This window comes from Bombus pascuorum, chromosome 13 (assembly GCF_905332965.1).
Source record: "Bombus pascuorum chromosome 13, iyBomPasc1.1, whole genome shotgun sequence".
Classification (NCBI taxonomy): Eukaryota; Metazoa; Arthropoda; class Insecta; order Hymenoptera; family Apidae; genus Bombus; species Bombus pascuorum.
Genome location: NC_083500.1, coordinates 655,127 through 677,726, shown reverse-complemented (window position 1 = coordinate 677,726; position 22,600 = coordinate 655,127). Strand labels below are relative to the sequence as shown.

At 25.8% G+C, this 22,600-nt stretch overlaps 6 protein-coding genes across 10 annotated transcripts in view; 2 read left to right on the top strand and 4 right to left on the bottom strand.

The window, feature by feature from the left end:
• Positions 1 to 376: 376 nt before the first annotated feature.
• Positions 377 to 22,600, bottom strand: part of LOC132913104 (aurora kinase C-like) — a 316,494-nt gene continuing 294,270 nt past the window's right edge. Inside the window, exons 2-5 of the mRNA XM_060971079.1 lie at positions 2,240 to 2,275; positions 1,387 to 1,963; positions 677 to 1,202; positions 377 to 556 (exon numbers count right to left, since the gene is read on the bottom strand). Of these exons, the coding sequence (XP_060827062.1) occupies positions 455 to 556; positions 677 to 1,202; positions 1,387 to 1,949 (1,191 nt within the window). The 5' untranslated portion in view covers positions 1,950 to 1,963; positions 2,240 to 2,275 and the 3' untranslated portion in view covers positions 377 to 454. The remainder of the gene's footprint in view (positions 557 to 676; positions 1,203 to 1,386; positions 1,964 to 2,239; positions 2,276 to 22,600) is intronic.
• On the bottom strand, positions 2,935 to 6,852 carry LOC132913108 (ferritin heavy chain). 2 transcript variants are annotated; one of them, XM_060971083.1, is made up of 5 exons: positions 6,613 to 6,852; positions 4,304 to 4,425; positions 4,066 to 4,227; positions 3,816 to 3,959; positions 2,935 to 3,739 (listed from the first exon to the last, which is right to left on the bottom strand). In XM_060971083.1, the coding sequence occupies exons 1-5, from the start codon at positions 6,680 to 6,682 to the stop codon at positions 3,584 to 3,586; spliced, it is 654 nt and encodes a 217-aa protein (XP_060827066.1). In that variant the 5' UTR covers positions 6,683 to 6,852; the 3' UTR covers positions 2,935 to 3,583. The 2 variants fall into 2 exon arrangements, with proteins under 2 accessions (XP_060827066.1, XP_060827067.1); XM_060971084.1 differs by lacking the exon at positions 6,613 to 6,852 and adding an exon at positions 6,421 to 6,439.
• Positions 6,929 to 8,743, top strand: LOC132913107 (uncharacterized). Its single transcript, XM_060971082.1, has 4 exons — positions 6,929 to 7,066; positions 7,676 to 7,780; positions 7,870 to 8,150; positions 8,247 to 8,743. Exons 2-4 carry the CDS (start codon positions 7,681 to 7,683, stop codon positions 8,541 to 8,543), a joined length of 678 nt encoding a protein of 225 aa, XP_060827065.1. The 5' UTR covers positions 6,929 to 7,066; positions 7,676 to 7,680; the 3' UTR covers positions 8,544 to 8,743.
• On the bottom strand, positions 9,090 to 17,790 carry LOC132913090 (1-phosphatidylinositol 4,5-bisphosphate phosphodiesterase gamma-1). 2 transcript variants are annotated; one of them, XM_060971052.1, is made up of 19 exons: positions 17,665 to 17,790; positions 16,401 to 16,596; positions 15,317 to 15,466; positions 15,089 to 15,227; positions 14,849 to 15,011; positions 14,458 to 14,771; positions 14,174 to 14,380; positions 13,683 to 14,103; positions 13,292 to 13,603; positions 13,027 to 13,208; positions 12,779 to 12,956; positions 12,642 to 12,707; positions 12,386 to 12,577; positions 12,087 to 12,308; positions 11,782 to 11,988; positions 11,324 to 11,705; positions 11,114 to 11,253; positions 10,930 to 11,037; positions 9,090 to 10,852 (listed from the first exon to the last, which is right to left on the bottom strand). In XM_060971052.1, exons 2-19 carry the CDS (start codon positions 16,573 to 16,575, stop codon positions 10,832 to 10,834), a joined length of 3,579 nt encoding a protein of 1,192 aa, XP_060827035.1. In that variant the 5' UTR covers positions 16,576 to 16,596; positions 17,665 to 17,790; the 3' UTR covers positions 9,090 to 10,831. The 2 variants fall into 2 exon arrangements, with proteins under 2 accessions (XP_060827035.1, XP_060827036.1); XM_060971053.1 differs by lacking the exon at positions 17,665 to 17,790 and adding an exon at positions 16,068 to 16,187 and having other exon boundaries at positions 16,401 to 16,526.
• On the bottom strand, positions 18,110 to 20,456 carry LOC132913101 (putative protein tag-52). Its single transcript, XM_060971074.1, has 8 exons — positions 20,093 to 20,456; positions 19,890 to 20,020; positions 19,583 to 19,804; positions 19,330 to 19,516; positions 18,841 to 19,253; positions 18,626 to 18,763; positions 18,387 to 18,551; positions 18,110 to 18,313 (listed from the first exon to the last, which is right to left on the bottom strand). The coding sequence occupies exons 1-8, from the start codon at positions 20,187 to 20,189 to the stop codon at positions 18,149 to 18,151; spliced, it is 1,518 nt and encodes a 505-aa protein (XP_060827057.1). The 5' UTR covers positions 20,190 to 20,456; the 3' UTR covers positions 18,110 to 18,148.
• Positions 20,613 to 22,600, top strand: part of LOC132913094 (membralin) — a 66,820-nt gene continuing 64,832 nt past the window's right edge. Inside the window, exons 1-4 of one of the 3 annotated variants that reach the window (XM_060971066.1) lie at positions 20,613 to 20,780; positions 21,542 to 21,956; positions 22,020 to 22,255; positions 22,353 to 22,581. In XM_060971066.1, the coding sequence (XP_060827049.1) occupies positions 21,690 to 21,956; positions 22,020 to 22,255; positions 22,353 to 22,581 (732 nt within the window). In that variant the 5' untranslated portion in view covers positions 20,613 to 20,780; positions 21,542 to 21,689. Of the gene's footprint in view, positions 20,781 to 20,831; positions 20,850 to 21,541; positions 21,957 to 22,019; positions 22,256 to 22,352; positions 22,582 to 22,600 lie in introns of those variants that run through there. The other 2 variants (XM_060971064.1, XM_060971065.1) reach the window with 2 other exon arrangements.

Sequence of the window (22,600 nt, the reverse complement as noted above, 5' to 3'; positions counted from 1 at the left end):
GTTATAATATCACTTGTTTTTTAGTCTGATATAAATATAATAAATTAAACTCCAAAAATTAAAGCCGAATTTACACTGTGTTTCATTTTAGAGAAACACGGCGGATGAACACTTCATCCTTATTTTATCCACGGAAAAAAGCAAAAATGAAAGCTGTGTTCAACAACGATGTTAATAAACATAACAATGTAAATTCGACTTAGGAAAACTGAAATAAACTCCGATAATTGATTACATTAAAATTATGTTGTAATTAAGTTATTAATAGAATATACGTCTTAAAAAATATGTAGTATACTGTTTCAAATTATATAATACTTTAATTACGTATAAAATAACAATATTAGGAATAATATAAAAAAATATTTAAAATAGATTTCTTGCTGAAAAATATTTTTTAATGAAATATAACTGTTTTATAAGACAAAATATAAAACTTATTAACTTAACAACTTCATTGTGGTACATGTGGTTCTGTTGTTCGATTTTGCACAATCCAAGGATGTCTTAAAACATCTTCTAAAGGTAACCTATGATTTGCGTCAACTACTAATAGCTAGAATAGAAAAATGAAAAGTTATCACTTATTATTTTCATATAGTAGTCAAACTTTTTAATTATTTAGTTTAGTTAATAATGCACTTTTTTATTTTATAAACATAAAATAACAGCTCACCTTAGATATTAAATTTTTTGCACCTTCACTAATAAAGTTTGGAAATTTATATTGAGCTTTCTTGATTTTTATATATGTTTCATCATAAGTTTCAGCTAAAAAAGGAGGTTTACCAACTAAACATTCATAACAAAGCACACCAAGTCCCCATAAGTCTACAGTATGATCATGTGTTTTTCCAACAACCATTTCTGGTGGTAAATAATCTAAAGTACCACATAAAGTATTTCTCCTAGATGAGGGTGCATGGACAGACCATCCAAAATCTGCCATTTTTAATTCACCCTTTATACCAAGTAATAAATTTTCAGGCTTAATATCACGATGTATCACCTTTTTACTATGACAATATTTTAAAGCATCTGCTAATTGAGATATGTATGTTGCTGTTCTAATTTCATCAAAACGTTTCTCTGGTTGTGCATTCAATTCTTTAAATAATTCTCCATTTGGGGCATATTCCAAAATTAAATATACCCTTTTATCATCATGAAAATATCCATACATTTTTAAGATATTTGGATGCCTATATGAAAAATAAGAATGGTACATTTACTCTAATTCATCTTATAAAAGATATCATTTATATTGTAGCAAAAGTTGATGGAACAATCAAATGTAATTTTAAAGTTAAATAAATTTTAAGATATTGAAATTTTTATGATAACAGTCAATATTTTCATTTTACTATAAATATTAAAAATCTGTACCTTAAATGTGTTTGAATTTCTATTTCCCTCCTAACTTGATGTTCCACATCAGCTTTCTGTATTTGTGCTTTAAATAGTACTTTCATAGCAATGATGAATTTTGATTTCTTCTCTCTAGCTAGATAAACATTTCCAAATTTTCCTTTTCCCAATGGTCGTCCAATATCAAAATCAGTTAAAACCCACTTCTTTTCACTTTGACTCTTTTTATTTGTATTGCTTTGTTCTACATTCTTCTCAATGTCTCTATTTTTTTCAGTTTTATTTTCCTTGTCATCATCAGTTATATTTGATATATATGCTACAGTGTTGGAAGATATAGGTAATTTAGGTGGCGGCATCAATTCTGTTGACTTTTTAGAGCCCTTTTCTTTGGTTTGTTTGATATTTGCCAAAAAAGTATTGCATTGACTGTTTGTATTATTTAAATTTTCTGTATTTCTTGATGCATTCTCAGTCAATACAGAACTTACTTTTGATATCTTTAACTGTTTAAGATTATTTTCAACTTGAGAAATTGCCTTTTGTGTTTGAGACTTAGATGATCTTTTATCCTTCAGCATTTCTTAAATATAACCTACGATTGAAAATTAATTACATAATGCAAAAATTAAAAATTATAAAATTATACAAAGATTCATATGTTAATAAAAAAAATTAAAACTGTAAAATATACACATACTTCGCATAAAAATTTTATAAACAATATTTAAAGAACAAAGTACAATGTATTATTTAAAAGGTTACAATGATGTGATATTTTAAAAATATTTTACATAATCAATAAAAGAAACAATGTCCAGATTTTAAATAATTATATTAAAAGATTAATAACAATAACTAAAACACTTACGTATAAAGCAAGAAATACAAATTCTCTTACAAACGTATCTTCAATTCTATTTCAAAATAACGAATTTCCACACTTTATTCTCATTGGCCAGAATATTCAATCATGTATAGAAAACAAATTACAAGATATTCAACTCTATTAAGAAGTGAGAGTCATAGTTAACAGCGCTACGTATTATAAGATCTGTAAGGACCGAAAAATTGAATAACTTCAAATTAATATTAAATTATATTAATAACTAAACATAACAAAATTACATTTTTGATATACATTTTTTACACAGATTCTATTTATATAAATATTAAGAATGTGAAATAGATGTATGGATCTTTTATAAGTAAATAATAAAATAATAAAATTTGATAAAAATCAAATTTTAGTACTAAATTAATAATTAATGTGCATATATTACTTTTATTATCATTAATTTAAACTAAAATATGAAATACGATATATCATAATGCTTATATGTGTCAATATAAACGGATGTAATATTTTGGGAAATATAAACAAATTTTTAAAATAATGTAATAATGTACATTTATGCATCACGATTACGATTGTGATGAAAACAGTTTCTTTATAAGAATTAAAAATTTGTTGTTGTAGGTTAACATATAAACTATCACAATAAAAGTACTTTTTATATTTTAATAGCAATTTTATATTTTACAAGGAAAAATGGACAAAATGTGTATTGTTTTGTATGAATTTTAAAATATTTATTTATTTGGTAAGAGTAATATATTTATTATAGTTTAACAAACATTTGTAAACAGGATTTCTTGTATGTCTATATTACAGACCACATTTAGAAAAATATTTTATATAGAACACAATATCTTTGATACTAACTTAAAATTTAATAAAACTAAGTTACTGTAAGTGGAAACGATATAGCGCAGTCGTAAAATTATAAATTTTAGTGATGAACTAAAATTTATACGTTTCAAATACCGAAGTATCGAGTCTCTTGTAAGACCGTACGATATCAATTTGAAACTATTCCTTTCAAAAGTATATGTCTTAATCTTTAACTACATGTTAACTTTTATTAATACATCAATCGTTATTGTGTAAGAAGTAATAGACTTATTGCTATATAGTTTTGATTACAAAGATTTTAAAAGTAATTTACAAATAACGTTCGCAGTTCAACATTTAAATTACCTGTACAAAATGCGTACGGTCCTAGATGCGATTATATCAATGGGTGTTTCTTTTTAAAGTTTTAATTTACAACCGGACTCTATCGTTTGCACCTAATATACATAGTTCATTCTAAATATGGCCATAATTTCATATGCAATGTTGGAGTAAAATTTTTGTTATTTCAAGTACAAATTAAACTTCATTATTCAAAAGTTTCTTATCAAACAGGAATTCTCCTAATACTCCATTTGTTGTCATCATTTTGCCCAAAGTTGAAATTTTTCCTGCAAGATCACGTTGGCCTTTGTATTGTTCAGTTAGAAATTCTTCAGTGAGGTAGTCTACCAACTGAAATTAATCAATTTGGAATAATGAAATAAATTTAAGATTGTAATCACATGCATTTTTTTGCAATATAACTTACATGATAGTCATTGAAGCTGTTGTCTTTTGACTTTTCACAGTGTTTGATAATATTGCGAATCTTTTTTGTAACGTCAGTTTCTAATTCAAGAGCTTTCTTTAGAGCTTCAACACCGTTACTCCAGGTCTCGCGCAATGGTCCCAGCTAAGAACAACATTTGTATATTTTTAATTATATGATTAAATTGTACATTATAAAACATAAATTAAAATAAAATTATATTTATAATAAATTAGTTCTAAATGCACACCGAACTGATGTCCAAGAGTTTGCTAACATCGTCTGTTAAGTGACCACGCATTAACAGATATTCAATAATTTTTATTGCATGTTCTCTTTCTTCACTGGCAGAATCAAAGAAAAACTTGCTAAATCCTGGACGATTAACTGTATCACGAGCAAAATGAGCACCCTAAAATAAAGAAGAATGTATAAATATAATATTTCTTAACAAAATACATTGTAAAACAATGAAAAAATGCAATTACCATAGCAAGATAAGTCATAGCAGCATTAATCTCAGTATTCACTTGAGCTTTCAATTCATTCATGCATAAATTAGCCATTTGCGTCCAATTCTTTGGTATATCAAATACAGATCTGGATGTACCTACAAGTATTAATTAAGTATTTATTAATGATAAAAATACATAATATATATTTTATTAAAATCTTAAATGATACATAAGGAAATAAAAACATCTAAAAGTAATAAACGATATTAAAAAAACCATATATAACTTTTACAAAATATGTTGAAATATTATTGTAACATTTCACAATACTGTAGATATATTACTTATTGAAATCATAAATAGATAATAAAGCAATGATCACGTATAATTTATCAAATCTAATGAAATCTTGTATACACTTAGGATAAGATTATATTCTCATATCTTTTATAATTATAAAAATATATAGTTAGCTACAAATTACTTCAATTGTCATTATTTTGTTAGTATCTAACTTTGAATATTATTTTTAATTTTTCTGATATAATACATGCATTCTGATGTATTAATATAAACAACATATATACTATAGTAGATAAAAACGAAACTAGTATAAAAAATAATTATCATAAAATTAGAATAAATGCTAAAAGCTTTTATTTAAGGCTGAAACAAAAACCAGTTTGTGATATTAGAGAATGAAGTCAATGATGTAAAGTAGGTTAGATTAAATTATCTGAGTTCTCAGAACAATGTACAGTACACATTTATATTGAATGTGGACTTTAGAACATGCAGTAATCAATACGTTTACATTGTCACGTAAAGCTTATCAAGTGTTATCATTGTACAAATAAGATAGTCGATAATACTTAGTAATTAACAGTCTAGAATCATGAAAGTCTATTAGCTTGTTCTGAAGCTTAGAAAATTATGTACCAAATATTTTTTTAATACAAAAAATAATTAATTTTCAAGATAAATTATTACAAATAAATACATAAAATGTAAAATAATAATGAAGGGTATATAGAACTTATATAGTTAAATTTAGTTTTATTATAATATAATTACTAGTTCTAATTGTTATATTATTTTAATAATGTATTTTGCACATAATATAGAATAATTTTCTTTTTAGTTATATGTACAATAGTAATATTGATCATGGATTTTCAATAATGATGTACATTGAAATATTTTATCTTTGTTCATTTATATAAAATAATAACTTTTAATTAGGTTAAGAAACTATTAAAAATATAAAGATCATAATATAAAATATATAAGATATAAAACATACAAAGTATAAAAATTTTATACATAAAAATAATGTTGAATTATCTGAAATACATATTTATTTCAAAGAACATAAATATACAGTAAAAGTGCATGTAACATGATAAATAATCCAATGAATGAGGAAATTAAAAAATTTATATTATAGGCATTGCATCATAATCATTTTCACAATATCTAATATATATTTCTGACAATGTTTATACATGCAAATAATGGCACAATGAGAGCTATGAAATCATATTCATGACAAATAAGTTCAGTTACCTAAAATGTCCAAAAATCAGGCAAAGAATATAAAGGAGTGTTCAGAGGATTAATATTATTGTCAATATTTAACATTCTCAACATTTTATTGACAGTATATATAGATGGTTTACAGTCTAGGGAATAGTCTCTTATATATGATAATGTTGAGAACCTTAAATATTAACAATGATATTGATTGTCTAAATGCATTGCAATATGTAAAATTATATTCTTTCACAATAACAGAAAAATAACATTACATGAAAATTAATATATTAAAACATAGAAAGTAGAGGTAATTGATAATGTTTATAATTTTAGGACACTAATATTTAAAGCTAATGTTATTTAACTTTTAATATTGCTATTTGAAACACGTTGAAATTTTACATTAAATAAAACACGAATTAAAGAAAATAATGTACAATATGTCTTACTTACATATGTTACATTTTAAGGAAAAGAAGTTGTTTACGAGGAATACATATACGCATTAAGTTGTTGCATTACGACACGAACAGATTATAATTATATACATATATTATTTCGCTATATTATTAGGTGCTAATTAAAACATATCAAAATTAGTAAATACACCGTACCTGTATGTTTAGCATCTTTTTAGGAAATACAAAACAGTTTGTCCAAGGACAATACGGACTTAAAAATGGAGAGGATAAAAAATCACAATGGAATCTGTTAGGAAATACCATGCTAACCTTAATCGATGTTTTTACACAAAAATGTCAAAAGAGTATCCAAAACAAATATTGTAAGATAAATAATAGACTTACATTGAAGTTTATTTCCTAACGATCCATTGATGCAAAGAAAAGTGACGAGGAAAATGTAAATCAGCTTCATTGTTGAATTCTTTCAGAGGCTAGAATTCGAAAAATCGCGAGAGCACTTGTAATTTTACTTTTACGGGAGCAACCTTTATACGCACTGGTATAGAAGGCTGCTTTTAGTGAAGCTAGATAAAAGAACGTATGTGAACTAAACACGATGTACGATCATCGATTATTTAATAATTGACCAACAAATGCGTATTATTCGTAAGTAGTCGACGGGGACTAACTGGAATTTTCTATCCCCTTTCTATCACGCATGCGCCCTACTTATCAGCTGACTATGACTGTGTGAAAAATACCAACGAACACGGTTCTTCAACGTTCATTGTTGGAAGAACGTCGAAGCGAGAGTATTCACGTTTCCTTCCTTTGCACAAGCACATTATTTGATCAGGTATGTGAATATAAGCAATTTCAGTCTCATTTATTAATGTACAAATATTTACATAGTATAAATAGAAGATAAAATTAATGCAATAATGAAAAATTTTTAATTATATGTTATTTCATTATCATTTGATATATGAGATACTGCGCATTTGCAAATGTAATGACGAAAATACCGATGTACAGCGTTTGATATCTATTGATAATATAAATTTTTCTTTGTACATTATAGGCGCGTGACGTACACGTATTATATGTGTGAATCCACATCATTTATTTTGTATCTTAAGTTAAGCCATATTCAGTATTCTATTCGTGACTGGGCTATCGTACATCTTTATTGTCGCTTTTCAGTTATTAATTTAGTATATTCTTATAAGTGTGAAATTAGTTACACATACTATTTAAAATTTAACGTCGTTATCAATAATCACGCATTTGTAATGTACTTTGAAGTTACTAAAATTATTAAGATTATAATTCCTTAATGAACTGATATTAGAAATAAAAATGGATTTTAACAATTTTAGATAAATTAAAATAATATTATATACTTGATATCTTATATTTAAATAGCACAAATATTCAATGTTTTATTTATTATCTAAAATTGCAGAAAACATGTTATTCTTTGGAATATTATCCATTCTTCTGGCAGTTGCTGCTGCTGAAGATACATGCTATGATGATTCACTAGCAGTATGTGACCCAATACCAAAAGGTGATACAGAAATATTTAATATTTTAAAGACTCATACCTCTATTGAAATTTCATTGTACTTATAAATATATTAATATTTAAATTTTTAGATGGAAAATCAATGTTAAACTGTAATGCAAAATATGGACATATTGAAAGACATCCTCTGATTGATCTTCAATCATATGCAAATGCTAATCTTAGAGTTAGTTTTGAATTTCTGCTAATGTCTAGTTATTTTGGAAATTATGAAGATCAACGTTATGGATTTAAGAAATTATATCGTAAATTTTCTGATGAATTGTGGGAGGATGCAATTAACATAATCAAATATGTTACCAAACGAGGTGACACAGTGGACTTCAATCAACCACCACACTTAATGGAACCTGTATGTTGATTGTTGCACTTTATAATTCATATATTGTATAACATAAAAAGAGACAAAGATGTCAAAATTTGTTAATGTTTTATTTTTTTTTTTTAGACTTACGAACGAAAAGTAACATATGAATTGAATGAACTTCACAGTTTAGCCAAAGCACTTGATAGACAAAAGGAGCTTGCAAATAAAGCCTTGAATATACATCATGACATTACAAAGAATGATAAGATAAACGATGCTGGTGTTGCTCATTATGTTGAAGAGAGATTCATAGAACCACAGGCTGATCGTGTACGAGATTTAGCCGGCTATATAAATGATTTGAAGAATTTATTAACTGGAAATGATCATTCTGTAGCTCTATTTTTGTTTGATGAATATCTTAAGAATAGTTTGTAACTTGTTTACAACTAAAGTTAAAAAAACACAAATCAGAATTTCATATCTACTATATTTTAAAAATTCCCTATATGAATAAGTTATCCATAACAAAATATTTTACATTTTTCAGTTATGCAGAATTCTACATTTAGAATTAATAAATATATATGGTGTTATTTTTTGACACATTTCATCTAATAAAGTGTATACTTCATAAATCGTTTCTTTTAATTTCTACATTAATTATTTTTTACATATATTAGGCAATAACAGGGAGAAACTTTCTGAAAGAAATTCATAGTTAAAAGATTATGTTAAGACTGTATAACTATATGTGATTAGACTACATGGCTATATATAAAATAGACTAGTTAAGGAATGAATTTCATTAAATATATAGAAATAAGGAAGAATGCAATTATCTTTTTCAGCATTAATGCATTTAATATATATGAAAAATAGTTCTACAGTTAGTACTTAAAGTTACTAAAATTAAATTTGATTTCATATTAAGGAAATTCTATATTTCATTTTCTTTTTTGTAAAAGATATGTATAAAATGTATAATAATGAACAAATAATAACATATATTTTATTCTTCATTTTTATGAATTGGTTGTGTACATAGTATTTAATTATACCGAATATATATATGAATATATTTTTAATATGCATGTGGTATTAGAATAATTTATCATTTTAATCATGTATGTGATTTTAGGAAGCTGATTTAATCAATAGCGTTATTGTTATTGTATATTTAAATTAACTATTACAAAATGAAGACATATTAGTGAAATATTATTATAATTATAAGCATAACATATCCTTATAAAAACAAGAAATTATACAAAAAATTATATTTTTTTAATTAAATTTCTATTAAAATTACTAAACAATAGAATATTATTTAATTATAATGTAAAAAAAAAAGTTATGAAGTATACAAATAATGTACTTAACCTTTTCGCTACCACGCATCACAAATATGTAACGCATTCTAAAAGCCGCTTAGACTTTTTACTTGTCATTTCCCATTATTATATATGTAAAAATATATGTCATATTATGTAACATGTTGAAAATTTGAAACTTGAGCTGTGAATAAAGACTTTTTCCTTAAACGGCGATAGCGAAAAGGTTAATATACTACATAAAATTATATCAAAAACTTCCATTACTATTTCCTTGTTTCTAACAAGTAATTTATAGTAATATTATTTTTAAATATAAAATTTTGTATCAATAGGAACGATGATAAAAAAATGTTAGGAATATAAAATATATAACATATAAATGAGATATAACATGCTTATTGTAATATTTCTTAATAAGTGTGTAAGTTTAATTAATTGTATTCAGAATTATTTTTTTCTGGTTTCCAATACTATTACTGAATACGTAACTTCATGATACATTACTTCAATAAGTACATTTATATCTCATTTTATATAGCCCAAAGTTTATGATTTTATATGAAAGGCAATACACATGTATGTATATCATTTAGTAATGAGCCTCTCATCGTTTAGTTTTTTTATATACTACATTACTAAATTAAAATTATATAGCTTTGAAACAATAAATAAATAGTATTAATATGAAAACACCATTCTTATTAAAAGAATTAGAAGCGTATTGTACATATTGATTCAGTCTAAAATATATCATAGCTGAAGGCCTCGTTATTCGTATCTACTTTTTTTGTCTGAATGAAAGAAGTGATATAATACAACTTGAAGATGTATCTCGATATGTCAGTGCCTGATTTGTTATTCTTTACATAAAAAGTATAAAGATAGTCTATGCTAAATCACAATGATCTTTTTACATATAATAAAGATTTTTTTTTTAATCTCATCTTATTAATATGTCACGTTTTTAAAGATATTGCGTTTCCTCATATTCGACTATGTTTAATATCTATTACTTTTTCAATACTGTAATAGCTACTTTGTTTATATTATACATAGCATATAATGTCTTTAAATTATCTATGTAATTGGTTACAAAAAGAAAAGTATATTCCTTCATAATCATTGATTCCAATTTGAAGATTTCAATTCTTGTAGATAACCAGTCTGTTTTATAATAGTATTTCAGTTAACTTCTGATTTAGATTAAAATATTTCATGTAATAGTATTTATGTTAAATAATAATCTGAAATGATAGGATTCGTATTATATAATGCTATATACATAAATGTAAGAACTACTTTATGAAGAAATGTAAATTTTGAACGTTTACCTTTTTCCGTCTCTGATTATGTATCAAACACCTTAAAGTCTGTAATTTAGTATTGGTTTCACAAACTATGTGAATGTGTCTACAATAATTATTTGTAATATAGAAATATATTTAACAAGGTAATAGAAATAAATAATAATGAAATGTTATACTTACGGCTGAAGATGTAATTCGAAGATGTACCAATAATGATGCGAGTTCAAGATCTTCACTATAATTATTTTTTAATGGGATGCTTCTATATCCTGGTCGTAAACATCGAACCTAAATATAGAAGTGTATTAAATAATAGTAAAATATTCATTTAGTAATCTAAAAATTGTAGACACTTTATACATACAGAATAAGTGGCTTGTCCAATAAAATTACTATCACCGAACATATCTTCATCCTGCACAACGAATCGTATGAAGGCGAAGTTTGGATTAAAAACTTCGAACTCGCAAGATTCATTCCACGTGGGGTTAAATCCATTATCAGCTATAATATTAATTTTACCACTGTCTATGTATCGAAATATTTAATTACAATATCACATTTTCATACTTACGTATTGTTCTTGTTGTTAATTTTATACCAGAATCAAAATCAGCTCCTATAATTTCAATTTCAATGAAAGGGCTAGCTATACCTCTTCCTGATCTAATTAAATGTCTTGCACCAATAACTTTTAAAGAAAACTTAAGTGATTCCATTCCATGTGAACAGTTTTTATCATACGGATTAAAATCATCTCTAAACATGAATTCCGGTTTTAAAATATAACCACAACTGCCGTTTTCTTTAAATTTTGCCTGATTAAGCTGCATTGATTTATCACCAGTTTGATAATTCAGTGCTACCATCTGACAACCAGCATTCCACATTGGCACAGGATTATAATTTGATGAATCGATACGTTGTCCTTTTGGATATACTCTGCTAAATTGAATCTGCAAAATTATAATTGTAAACATTCTTGTCTTCTAACTAGAAAATTAAGTCTATTGTAATTTTATATTGTTCCACCTGATGATATTTTATAAAAAACTTGTTTTCTTGCTGACACATAAGTTTCTCAGCTTTTGTCTCAGGGAAGCTACTCATTTCATTAAATACAAAACCTTTTGTTTTTATTCTGTCTAAATTAAATGCGACGGATCTACAATAAACTATTAGATTAGACATTTCTTTAGCTATTCTCCATGCACGTTCCATTTCTTTGTGTTGATTTTCCTAAAAAAAAATTAGAATTTATTTGACAGTGTAATTGGTTATTTAAATTGAAATGTTATTAGGTAATGTTTTAAAAACAAAGAAGCTTATGTATTTACTCTAACACTGGCATTTTGTGCAGTTTCTTTAATACTGGACATCCATTCTAGTGCTGTATCTTTCGATGAAGTTGCTACTTCAAATACTGAACACATACTAGGATTTTGTATTCTTAGTATCCATTCTAATCCAGATCGACCTCCTACTCTTAATTCAACCACAGCACCCATAATGTCTAATGAGCCTTTTTGTAGGCTACCAAACATCATAGAATCTGCTGACTGAAAGCAAAAATAAGATAAGATATAAAACTATATTTAATGATAATATTTGAGATCATAACCTGTAAATTACTTACATCTCCTTGGTTTTCTTGCGGTTTTATTTCTTCCACGTAACTAGCGGGAAACCAATGTTGCCTTTTACCGCCGTAATCTCCTCGCCACCAACCACCACTTTGTCGGTGTACATTTGTTATTATAGCATGTTTTACTAATGTTAATTCATCATCCCTCCTTGCTTTATAATCATATATAGCTTTTACAGTCACCTTTAAAGTAAATTAAATGTCTTATATATTTCGTATATGTTATTCTTTTATTACTATAACTTACTTTTGACGTAAAACTAGTAGGGTCCATATAACCGGGAATACCATAAACAGATCCATCATCTATATCCTGAATGTAATGAAGCGATTCGATAAGATTAGAAAGTATAACTTAATAAATAAAAATGTAAAATACGCTACCAATTCCATCTTTCTAATAACATCTTGATTTACAGGGTGGCTTAATTTAATTTTTTTATATAACGGGTGCCTTTCATAATAATTAACTAATTCAACCAAACTTTCAAATTGTACAGTACCAATAGTATATAAACGTCCTTCTAGTTTAATCCTACAATGCTTAATTTTTTTCTCTGCTCTGTAACATAGTAAAAGTAGATTTAAAAAATATTATTTTAAGTAATAATTAATACTTTCAAAAATTTTACCTAAAAGATATAGCATAAGAATTGCTTTCTTTTTCACTTGGTCTTACTAAAAATGCACCATCTGTAGGAATTCGTTTTAACATTTCTTCGGCTAGAGTTCGAGTACATTCAGCATGCCACCATTCTTTTTCTTCGTGTTTGTTTGGTTGTGGGACAGGTTCTTGAAGCGTGATTAAAAATTCCTATTTATTTCATCAAAAAGTTGTTAATTAATAGAACCATGATATCAGACTTAATTACAATTTTTAATTTTGTTTATTCTTACTTGACTTCTTAATGGATGATTGCGATAATGTGTAATTAAACTATATAAACTATCAAAACAATTTGTATCAATCAGATAATATTGTGTTTGACCCATTTCTTGTTTCAGTTTAATACGGCAATGATTTACTTTTCCTTTGCGCCAAAATGAAAGGCAGTAATCACCCACAAATGTAACACACTGTCTAACTAAAAATGTGCCATCACCGAGGTGCGAATAACGTCGTAGTAATTCTTCTGCTTCTTCTCTTCCTCTTGCTAATTTACCGTGAAACCATTTTTCTCCAAAATGTAATTCGTCATTTGGTACTCCCTGTATTATAATCGATTATAAATATAATACAATAAAATTCCAAAATTTCACTCAATACCTCTTTACTACGCATACATACATCAGTCGGTCGTCGAACTACAGTTTCTTCATCATCATCGTGTTCAGTTTCTTGGGTTCTAGAAAATGTATCTGTGTAAAATAGTTTCTGCTGTGTTAATACAAAAAAATGTGGATTCCATTCTCTGTCAACGGGATCTTCAAGATAAAGAATGCCATTTTTAACTGTATTTCGAAGATCCATTTCTTGCCTACTTTCATCATTTCGAATCAGAAATGATGTTTCATCTACGCCATCAGGTAGTTTTTTATGTTTCAATATAATTTTTCTTCTCAGTGCATGTGGTGATGGTAAAGAAGTTTCATTTTTATCTACAGGTTGAACTAATAACATATCGCCAAATACATCTTGCATTGTAATTGCCATTTTACGTTGTTGTGGTAAAGTACAATTATCCTCAATGGATAAAATAACAGGATAACTGTACAAGAAGTATATTTATATTTTAACCTTTAAGATAAGAAATTAAACAGACATATAGTTATACTTACTCAGAGGTAGCAAAAGCATGCTCTTTGATGGTTTTAATGACATCTAAAAATTTAATCTTTGTAGTGAGTGTGTGCCCATGAAAAATAAAGGGCATTCCATCTGGCCCATCCCAACAATCAAGTTCTATACATCTACATCCAGCTCTTAACGCGCGAACATAAGCTTGACAACTACTTTCACTGCTAATTTGATCTCCCATTAAGTATCTGCAATTATATTTTATGCAAATGGACTATTTATTTTTATAATACTTATTCCTCTATAAAAGAAAAATCATACTTACGTATTATGTGATGATGCTATCCAATAATGTGCAAGAGGTTTAGTCATATCTTGATAAATTCGTGAATATTTTGAATCCCATATTGAATTTTGTTTCGAAAACAGGAAATCGATAAATTCCGAGAACGTAAAGTGCGGTTCCTGTACATCCCTTTGAGGATCTTGTAAATAATCTCTAATGAAACACGATACTTCAACCTCATTATTTCCTAAAGGATCTTGTTGTTCAGTTATTAAAAAATTTTGGAACTCTTGTACTGTAACAATCTGTCCCGTTTTAGAATAATTAAGTAATTTACTCCAATCTGTAAGATTCTACAAAAGTACAAAAATAGTAGATGACACAACATATATAGATATTAGAAGTACGTATTAATAAATAAAAAACTTACACTTTGATCAAAGATGAGTTTATGATAAAGTGCAACAAAATCATCAAAGCCAAGTTCATTTCTGTTTCTTGTATCTATTTCTTGAAAAAGTTCCCTAAGTTTATTTGTTGCTGTTTTACAATTAACTCTAGGTAAAAATGCTTTTATATCTTTTAAAGTAACTCTATAAAATATGAAATATCAAATTAAATAATCTCAAAAATAACAAATTTAAATTTAAATAAAAATATAATTTTTTACGTTTCCCTTGAATTTTCCATTGCATAAAATTCTTTTCTTAGCCATCTTTCAACTTGTAAAGGATAAGGAGCTTTTATAGTATCTTGAACCAACCGACGTAATCCTTTTACCCAAAGTTCACACTCTTTTTCACTAAGAGCTGAAATGAATATATAAAAACAGCCACTTGTAAAATTATAGTTTAAATGATATTTATGTAAGAACTAAAAACTTAAAAATAAATTTTACCAGAAATTGAAAGAGTTTTAAGGCGAAATTCAGAACCATAATATACAACAAAACATCTAAGATTTTCTATTCTTTTTGCATCTTCTGGCCACTTCTCAAAATCTTTAGAATGCTTCCCTACTTTAATTTCTTTGATTTCTCTTATTTCGACTAAAATCAAATGACAAAATGTTGTTTAATGCATTTAGTAGTGTATGTATTGTACTGTAATAGAATATAGTATAATATATGTTAATTACATACATATATATATGTATATATATTATATTGTGAGCACGCACGCACGCACGCACACACGCGCACACATACACAAAATATTGTATGTTAATATAATGTGCAAAAATATGCTTTTAAACATTAAGCATTTAAAGAAATAAAAGCAGCTTTAGAAAGTATTTGTATATTTTCAATTATTGTGTTACATATGCATGTTTTGCTGTAATATATGCAAACAGTGCATAATAATTATTATAAAAGCTTTGAGTTTAATCAAATACCCATGCTATCCCATGGGGCTGATCCAATATATCAACAGTATCCATGGGCAGATTTGTTTGTAGACCAAAAATGAAGGAAATGTCCACCAAGATATGCATATATATTTTTATATTTAATTTGATATCAAAATGGATAATAACCAGGCCAGAAAAAAAAATAGTTTAATTTAATATGAGATATAAAACATGTACATAAAAGCTTATGAGATGCAAGTCATTAACTGATTTAGATTGTATCTTTGTCATAAACTCACCCATATACATTATTCACAAGGACCTTTCCTTCAGCTTTTTGACCTATAAATAGTATCCTCAGATAATATTTTGCCCATTTTTGCTGTAGATATATCTTCATAACCATGCAAAATGTGTGCCTAAAATGTTAGGTGAAAATTTATTTCAATTGTATATTGTTGTAGGATAACTATTTTTTGGATGTATGAAATTATACATTTGTTAGTCCTCTTATACATTTTCAATCAATTTTTATTTTTATTAGTAAATTAGTAACGTTTCTTTTGAACTATAAAATAATGTTGTTGTTATAAATTATCTACTAATATCTTCAAAAGCTAAAGTATTTTTACCTGAACCATCAAATGGTCTAAACGTTGCACTCCGTGACCATACGATTTGTCTAGTTTCTCTTCTTATCATAAGAGTTTTCTTTTCTGGTCTTTTTCTTGAAAAAAATTTTGTTACTACAGTTCCCCTTTCAAGTTGACTAATGATTTGTTCCATTTCAGGTATTATACCATTCATGTTTAAAATATTATAGGTTTGCTATAATAAATCATACATATTTCATATAACTAGATTCTATGTATGGCTTATAAAATTAAAAAATTTAATGCAATAATAGTTTAAAATAAAAAAATTAAGAGGACAAAATTTTTAAAAAGTTCTATTACAGTTTTCCCATTTAAATTTACATATAATTATTTTAAAAAGGTTTCGGATCACAATCTATACTACTTTTACATAATAAAGAAATTAAATGAACATAGTTTTTGTTATACTTTAAATTAATGTAAATATTATATATTAATCCACAGATATGTATATCAAAGTATATTCAATTGCAATTACTATTTATGTAAAAAATGATAGTGTATAAATTCTTTAATTTTTTAGCTCCATCAAAGAATATAGAAGCATCTGCGATATACATATATATGAATATACGTATAATTTTTAAGTAACTTTTATAATAATATAATATAATGTTACATGTAACATATGTTTAAAATATGTAAAACTTTATTTCAGACATTAGTTTTATTTTATACAGTTAATTTATTATTATTAAATCCTATTTATAAATATGAAATTAAGAACTTTCTTGTAGTTACTTTAATATACGTGTATATTGATAATATTACTTGTTTTAATAAATGCTTTTCACCATATGTATATACAAATATATACATATGTATACTTTGGTTAAAAAGAAAAGAAATCTTTTTAATATTTTATTTATATTTTCTTTAAACATATTATTCTTTAATTGCTTTTAAACCAGATAATTATACGTAGTTTTAAAGGAATACTTTTCTTATTGTATTATTATATAGATTTCATTTATTAAACGCGACATAAACATAACCTATCTCAAAATTCATTTAAGTTTCGTATATACCTTAACAAATAAATTTAAAGACAAAAAGTATTGTTTAAATATATTAAAGTGATAGATAATAAAATATAACATTTAAAAATGTTGCTTTCTCTGTTTTTAATAGTATAACATAAAATGTGTAGTACTTATTTTATATTATTCATTACTTGTCTTTTTTATAAATTTCTATTATTTTTTTTATCTTATGTTACACTCTTAAAAATTTATCCTACCTGGATTGGAAATGATATTTTCTTAATTATATGATAAAAAATTCAATTCTCTTATCATTTGTAGGTATCAGAGTGTCTTCGTTTAGTTCAGCCAGATTTAGTCCTATCTAGGGATTTCTGTATCTTTTTTATGTTTACACAAGATTATATTTATATGATGATAATACCTACTGTATGTTTTTATATAATAATCATGAATAGAAAGAATATATTTGCGGCATCTGTATTTTAAATTAGTAATTTTTGTTCTATAAGATATGTTATTTTATTTTTGTATATAAATATCTAGTTATTTATTTCTTTTACATTTGTTACTTTTAGTTCAAATATACATACATATGTATATGTGTATAAACTACATTGAATTTTATTAGTAGTATAGACGTTTAAATAATTCATGAGGAAAGTCGAGGGGAAAATATCGGGATTTTAAAAGATCATCTCGTTACTTCGTTAATTTTATTAATAATTTCATGAAACTATATTACCTAAACCAAAAGAATTCCTTTAAAGATGAACCAAGAGATGCAAAGAATGCACTGATGGATTTGAGTGTTGATGACTCTTGCTTAAAATTTGCAAATTTATTAGGAGATAAACATGGTGTACTGCATTCTGTAAAATGTACATTTTCTTTATCTGTAATTTTCTGCAAAGAAATTGTATATAAATTATAGAGTATCAACGTTTTTATATTTATAAAACATTATATTAAAACTTACACAATTGATGTTTCGTTCACAAGACTTAATATATTTAGAATCATCGTCATTTTTAAATCTTTTAAATCTTTTTAGAAGTGCCAAACAGCTATTATTTGATTGTATATCTGCATCTGTTTCATTATCTTTTTTCAAATATGTAATTTTTGATGCATCTAGATTAATCTGTTAATTTAATATACTTTTAAAATTTATTACAGTAAAGAAATGTGAAAATTGACAAAAAGTATCATACACACCTCTGTTTCTTTGTATGATCTCTTTCTTTTACCAGTGACTATTGGTATATTTTCAGATGGAAATGAATTAAGGTTGTTATGCCTTAATGGTTTTCTTGAACTGCTATCCTTTCTTAATGTTTGTCTACATTCTGCATACTAAAATAAGAAGATAATATAAATCAGTTATTAAATTTAATATTTAAGTAAGAGAAGTTATTATCTTTCAATAATACCTTCTTTATAGAATTTTGTATTGCTTCTATCCATAAATTACTATCATCTTTCTCAGAATAAAGTAAAAGTGTTTCACTTAAACAAGTAACACAAAACAATCCACCACTCAAAACAGATTCAATTTTACACTTATTTAATGGTAAAACACAACATACAGTCAATGAATTTTGTGGATCACCTTTGCAATATAATAAAATGTCATTCAAAAGAACAAAATATCTTCTATATGCAGAGCTTCCTCGTCTAGAGACTCTCATTAGTGATCCTTGCTTGATTAATTTTCTACCAGGTTTTATCAAATTAATTGGGTTTACAATACATTTTTGAAGTCTTAGTAATTTTTGTGATTCTTCATATTGTTCAATGAAGGTATTTATATGCCTTGCAGCTTTCTCCACTTCTACTAAACATACTGTAAAATAATCAATTTATTTAGTATATAATACTTGAAACTGAAATGATATTGTTTTATGCTATCTTGCAATTACCTTGTAAAAGATTATATTCTTTATGTTTGTTAGATGTATGTTGCAAGACTTCTCTTAATAGTAGTTTGTATCTAGGTACCCTTTGTATTGGAGTAATTAATAGTGAAGGTAATTTTCTACCAACTTCTGGTCTTGTTTCTTGCTTACTAATAAAATCTTTAAATTCAGTATCATTTTCTTGTTTAATCTAAAACAAGAAATTTTTCTATATAGCAGTAATTTTTAACTAGTCAACTAATGTAATAACAAATACCTGTAGTATTGATAAAATTTGTTCATAATCATAAGCATAAACAGAATACAATTTAAAAAATGGAGCAAGTTTGTGAAATGCGCCTGCAATATTTCTTGGATCTTGTTTTAGTTCTTTTATTAATTCTCCACTAACATTATATAACGTCTTTATGTTTTCAGACAATGTTGAAAGTAAACTATGATGTAATAACTTTCTTTCTATCATAGGTTGTACAAAATACTGAAAAAAGTACATATATGCTTATGTTTTATTTTATCATTGATATTTATGTTATCAAATATCTGTAAATATATGTGAATAATACCTCCATTAAAATTTCTAATTGCCTTAAATATGTAGCTTCTGTTGTTAAAATTTCCTGTATAGCTTGAAACTTTAAATTTTTTTCTTTCTCTTCATATTGCTTTTGATTATGTTCATTTAGATTGTTGAGAACTGGAAATACAAACATTATACATTTCACATTTTACAATTATTTGATAAAAGCATAAATTATTAATTACATACCTTTCATGCGACTACGCATACTTAAAACATTTCTATCATTAATGATTTTCTTCAATTCAAAACTGAGAGGAGTTTGTGGTGATCTTGGAGAATTCATAATTGTAAATAATGTAGCAACTGATGATATTATTAAACAATAGATTTTATCTTCACTATGTTATACCTTGAACATGTTACTTAAAGATAATTTATTCGTACGAATTCACATAAAATTATACAGTATATTTTTAATAGTGTTTTGGTATTATATTAACTATATGCTCTTTTACAAAGTATTATATTTGTTAAAATATTCAAAACTTTATGGTTCTTTACAATATTTTTTATCATCTAAACATTTAAATTTAAAATTAACGTATCAATGAATATTGTATTATTGGCTGTCTTTTTAGTGATTGATCAACAACAGAGTTTGCATAAAACTTAATAGGGAATAAAACATTGGTAAGTTTTTAAGATTTATGCTATAATGTTGGTCACATTTCATACTGTAATATTTGGGGACTATTATAATACAAGTTGTGGAATATCAAAACATATGATGATGAAGTGACAATTTGACAAAAATTAATTTGTTAATATTTGCAAGCGGTACTATTATAAATTTATTATTATCTGCAGTGACACGCAGCAGAACAATAAAACTTTAGAAATACAACGTTGTAGTACAACGTTCAGCTTAAAGAAGGTACGATATGGCTGATTTGTATCTTAAAAAGTTACGAATTCATGTGCCAGCTGCGAAATGTCACGTCCGGTGAATAACAATTAATTTAGAGAGATATATATGTATTCATAACAAATATAAAATGTATAACTTTGTATATACTTCCTTTTGATATGTAATTACTGACGTTTTTTAAATTATTTAATTATATAACAAAATATGTAATTGGTACATTTATTTATTTTCTTAATTAATAAAAATTTATCTGAAATCATGATGTAACTGAAAAGAAATTTTGTATATAAGTGATCCTATTATATTTGTAAGTATCATAATCTGAAACGTAAAAATGCGATTGCCAAATAGGTTATGATGCATGTAGAATTTGTGCTATAGGTTATGTTCCACATTAGTTGTAGTTGTTATTATTAATAATAAATTTAATATGTAAAGTTTATGATATACAAATGTAATATTACCTTCTATATAGTGTCTATGCAGTCTTGTATTCAAGTTGGTTGATTATGAAATAAAATGCTAAAGAAATTTTTAAATGTATATCGTAGGTGTATCATACAACTTTAACCATATAGATAAAATAAGTTTTTAACAATGCTGTGTATTATCTATTTTAATTGTATCTAATTTAATGTTAAAGATGAATATTTCTAGATGAAAACTTATAAAAATTATGTAAAAGATGAAAATTTTATAAAATATGCATATTTATGTAATAGTATATAATAATTTTAATTTAATATTATCATTGTTATTTGTTTCAGGATATTTAAGAATTCACTTTGATTTGGAAATGTACATACACGACATGTATAAGCACTTTTTAAGAGATTTCATACATAGAAATAGTATGAAACAGAATTATTAGCTATTACATCATCCACTAAATAAAAATATTATATAATATTTAAAATGCCACAAGTGGATGGTGCTACAATACCAATAACGAATAATCAGAACGGTGCAGCTGTACATAACAATCATAACACAAGTAGTCCAACTCGACCAGTCTTAGATAATAACAATATGAATACTGCTAGGAATAATAATAATCAAAACCCATTAGTTAATGTAAGGGATAGATTGTTCCATGCAATATTTATTAAAGCAGCATTGACTTATGCCAGAACATTTCCACGGCCTGTCAGAAGATTTATAGAATTTATAGTTTTATTGAAGGTAACTATGATTTAAAAATAATATATTCAAATTTAATAAAAGATTTAAAATTATGTATTTTAGGCTATAGCAGCATTTTTTGTGTTGGCTTACATTCACATAGTATTTTCACGAGCACCAACTAATTGTTTAGAACATATAAGAAATGATTGGCCTCGTGATGGTATATTAAGAGTTGAGATACTTAGAAATGGAGGAGAAGATTATAGTATAGAAAAGAGTTACGCAAAAGAGGAGAAACTGCGACAAGAAAAAGTTGATGACTTAACTAGTGCTTTAGGAATATTAACTAGAGATGGGTAAGGAGGAATAAAATACATAAAAAAAATGAAACTTTCTTATTATATATTATTATAGTTATTAATATAGTATTTTACTTTTTTATTTTATCTTTAGATTTATCAATATCGAACCATCTGCTGTTGATGAAGAACGTGATATAAATAATGCATCGAATGAAGAAAATCACGACAGTTTAACATTGTCTGAAAAAGAAATAGTTATTAGAAGTGCTGCTGTGCCTGGAAAAACGCAAGATCCAAATTTAAGTATTACTAACACTACAACAAGTCCTTCATTATCTACTAAACTGGAATGGAATAAAATGAACACAGATACTAAAGAAGTAAATATATTATATAAAT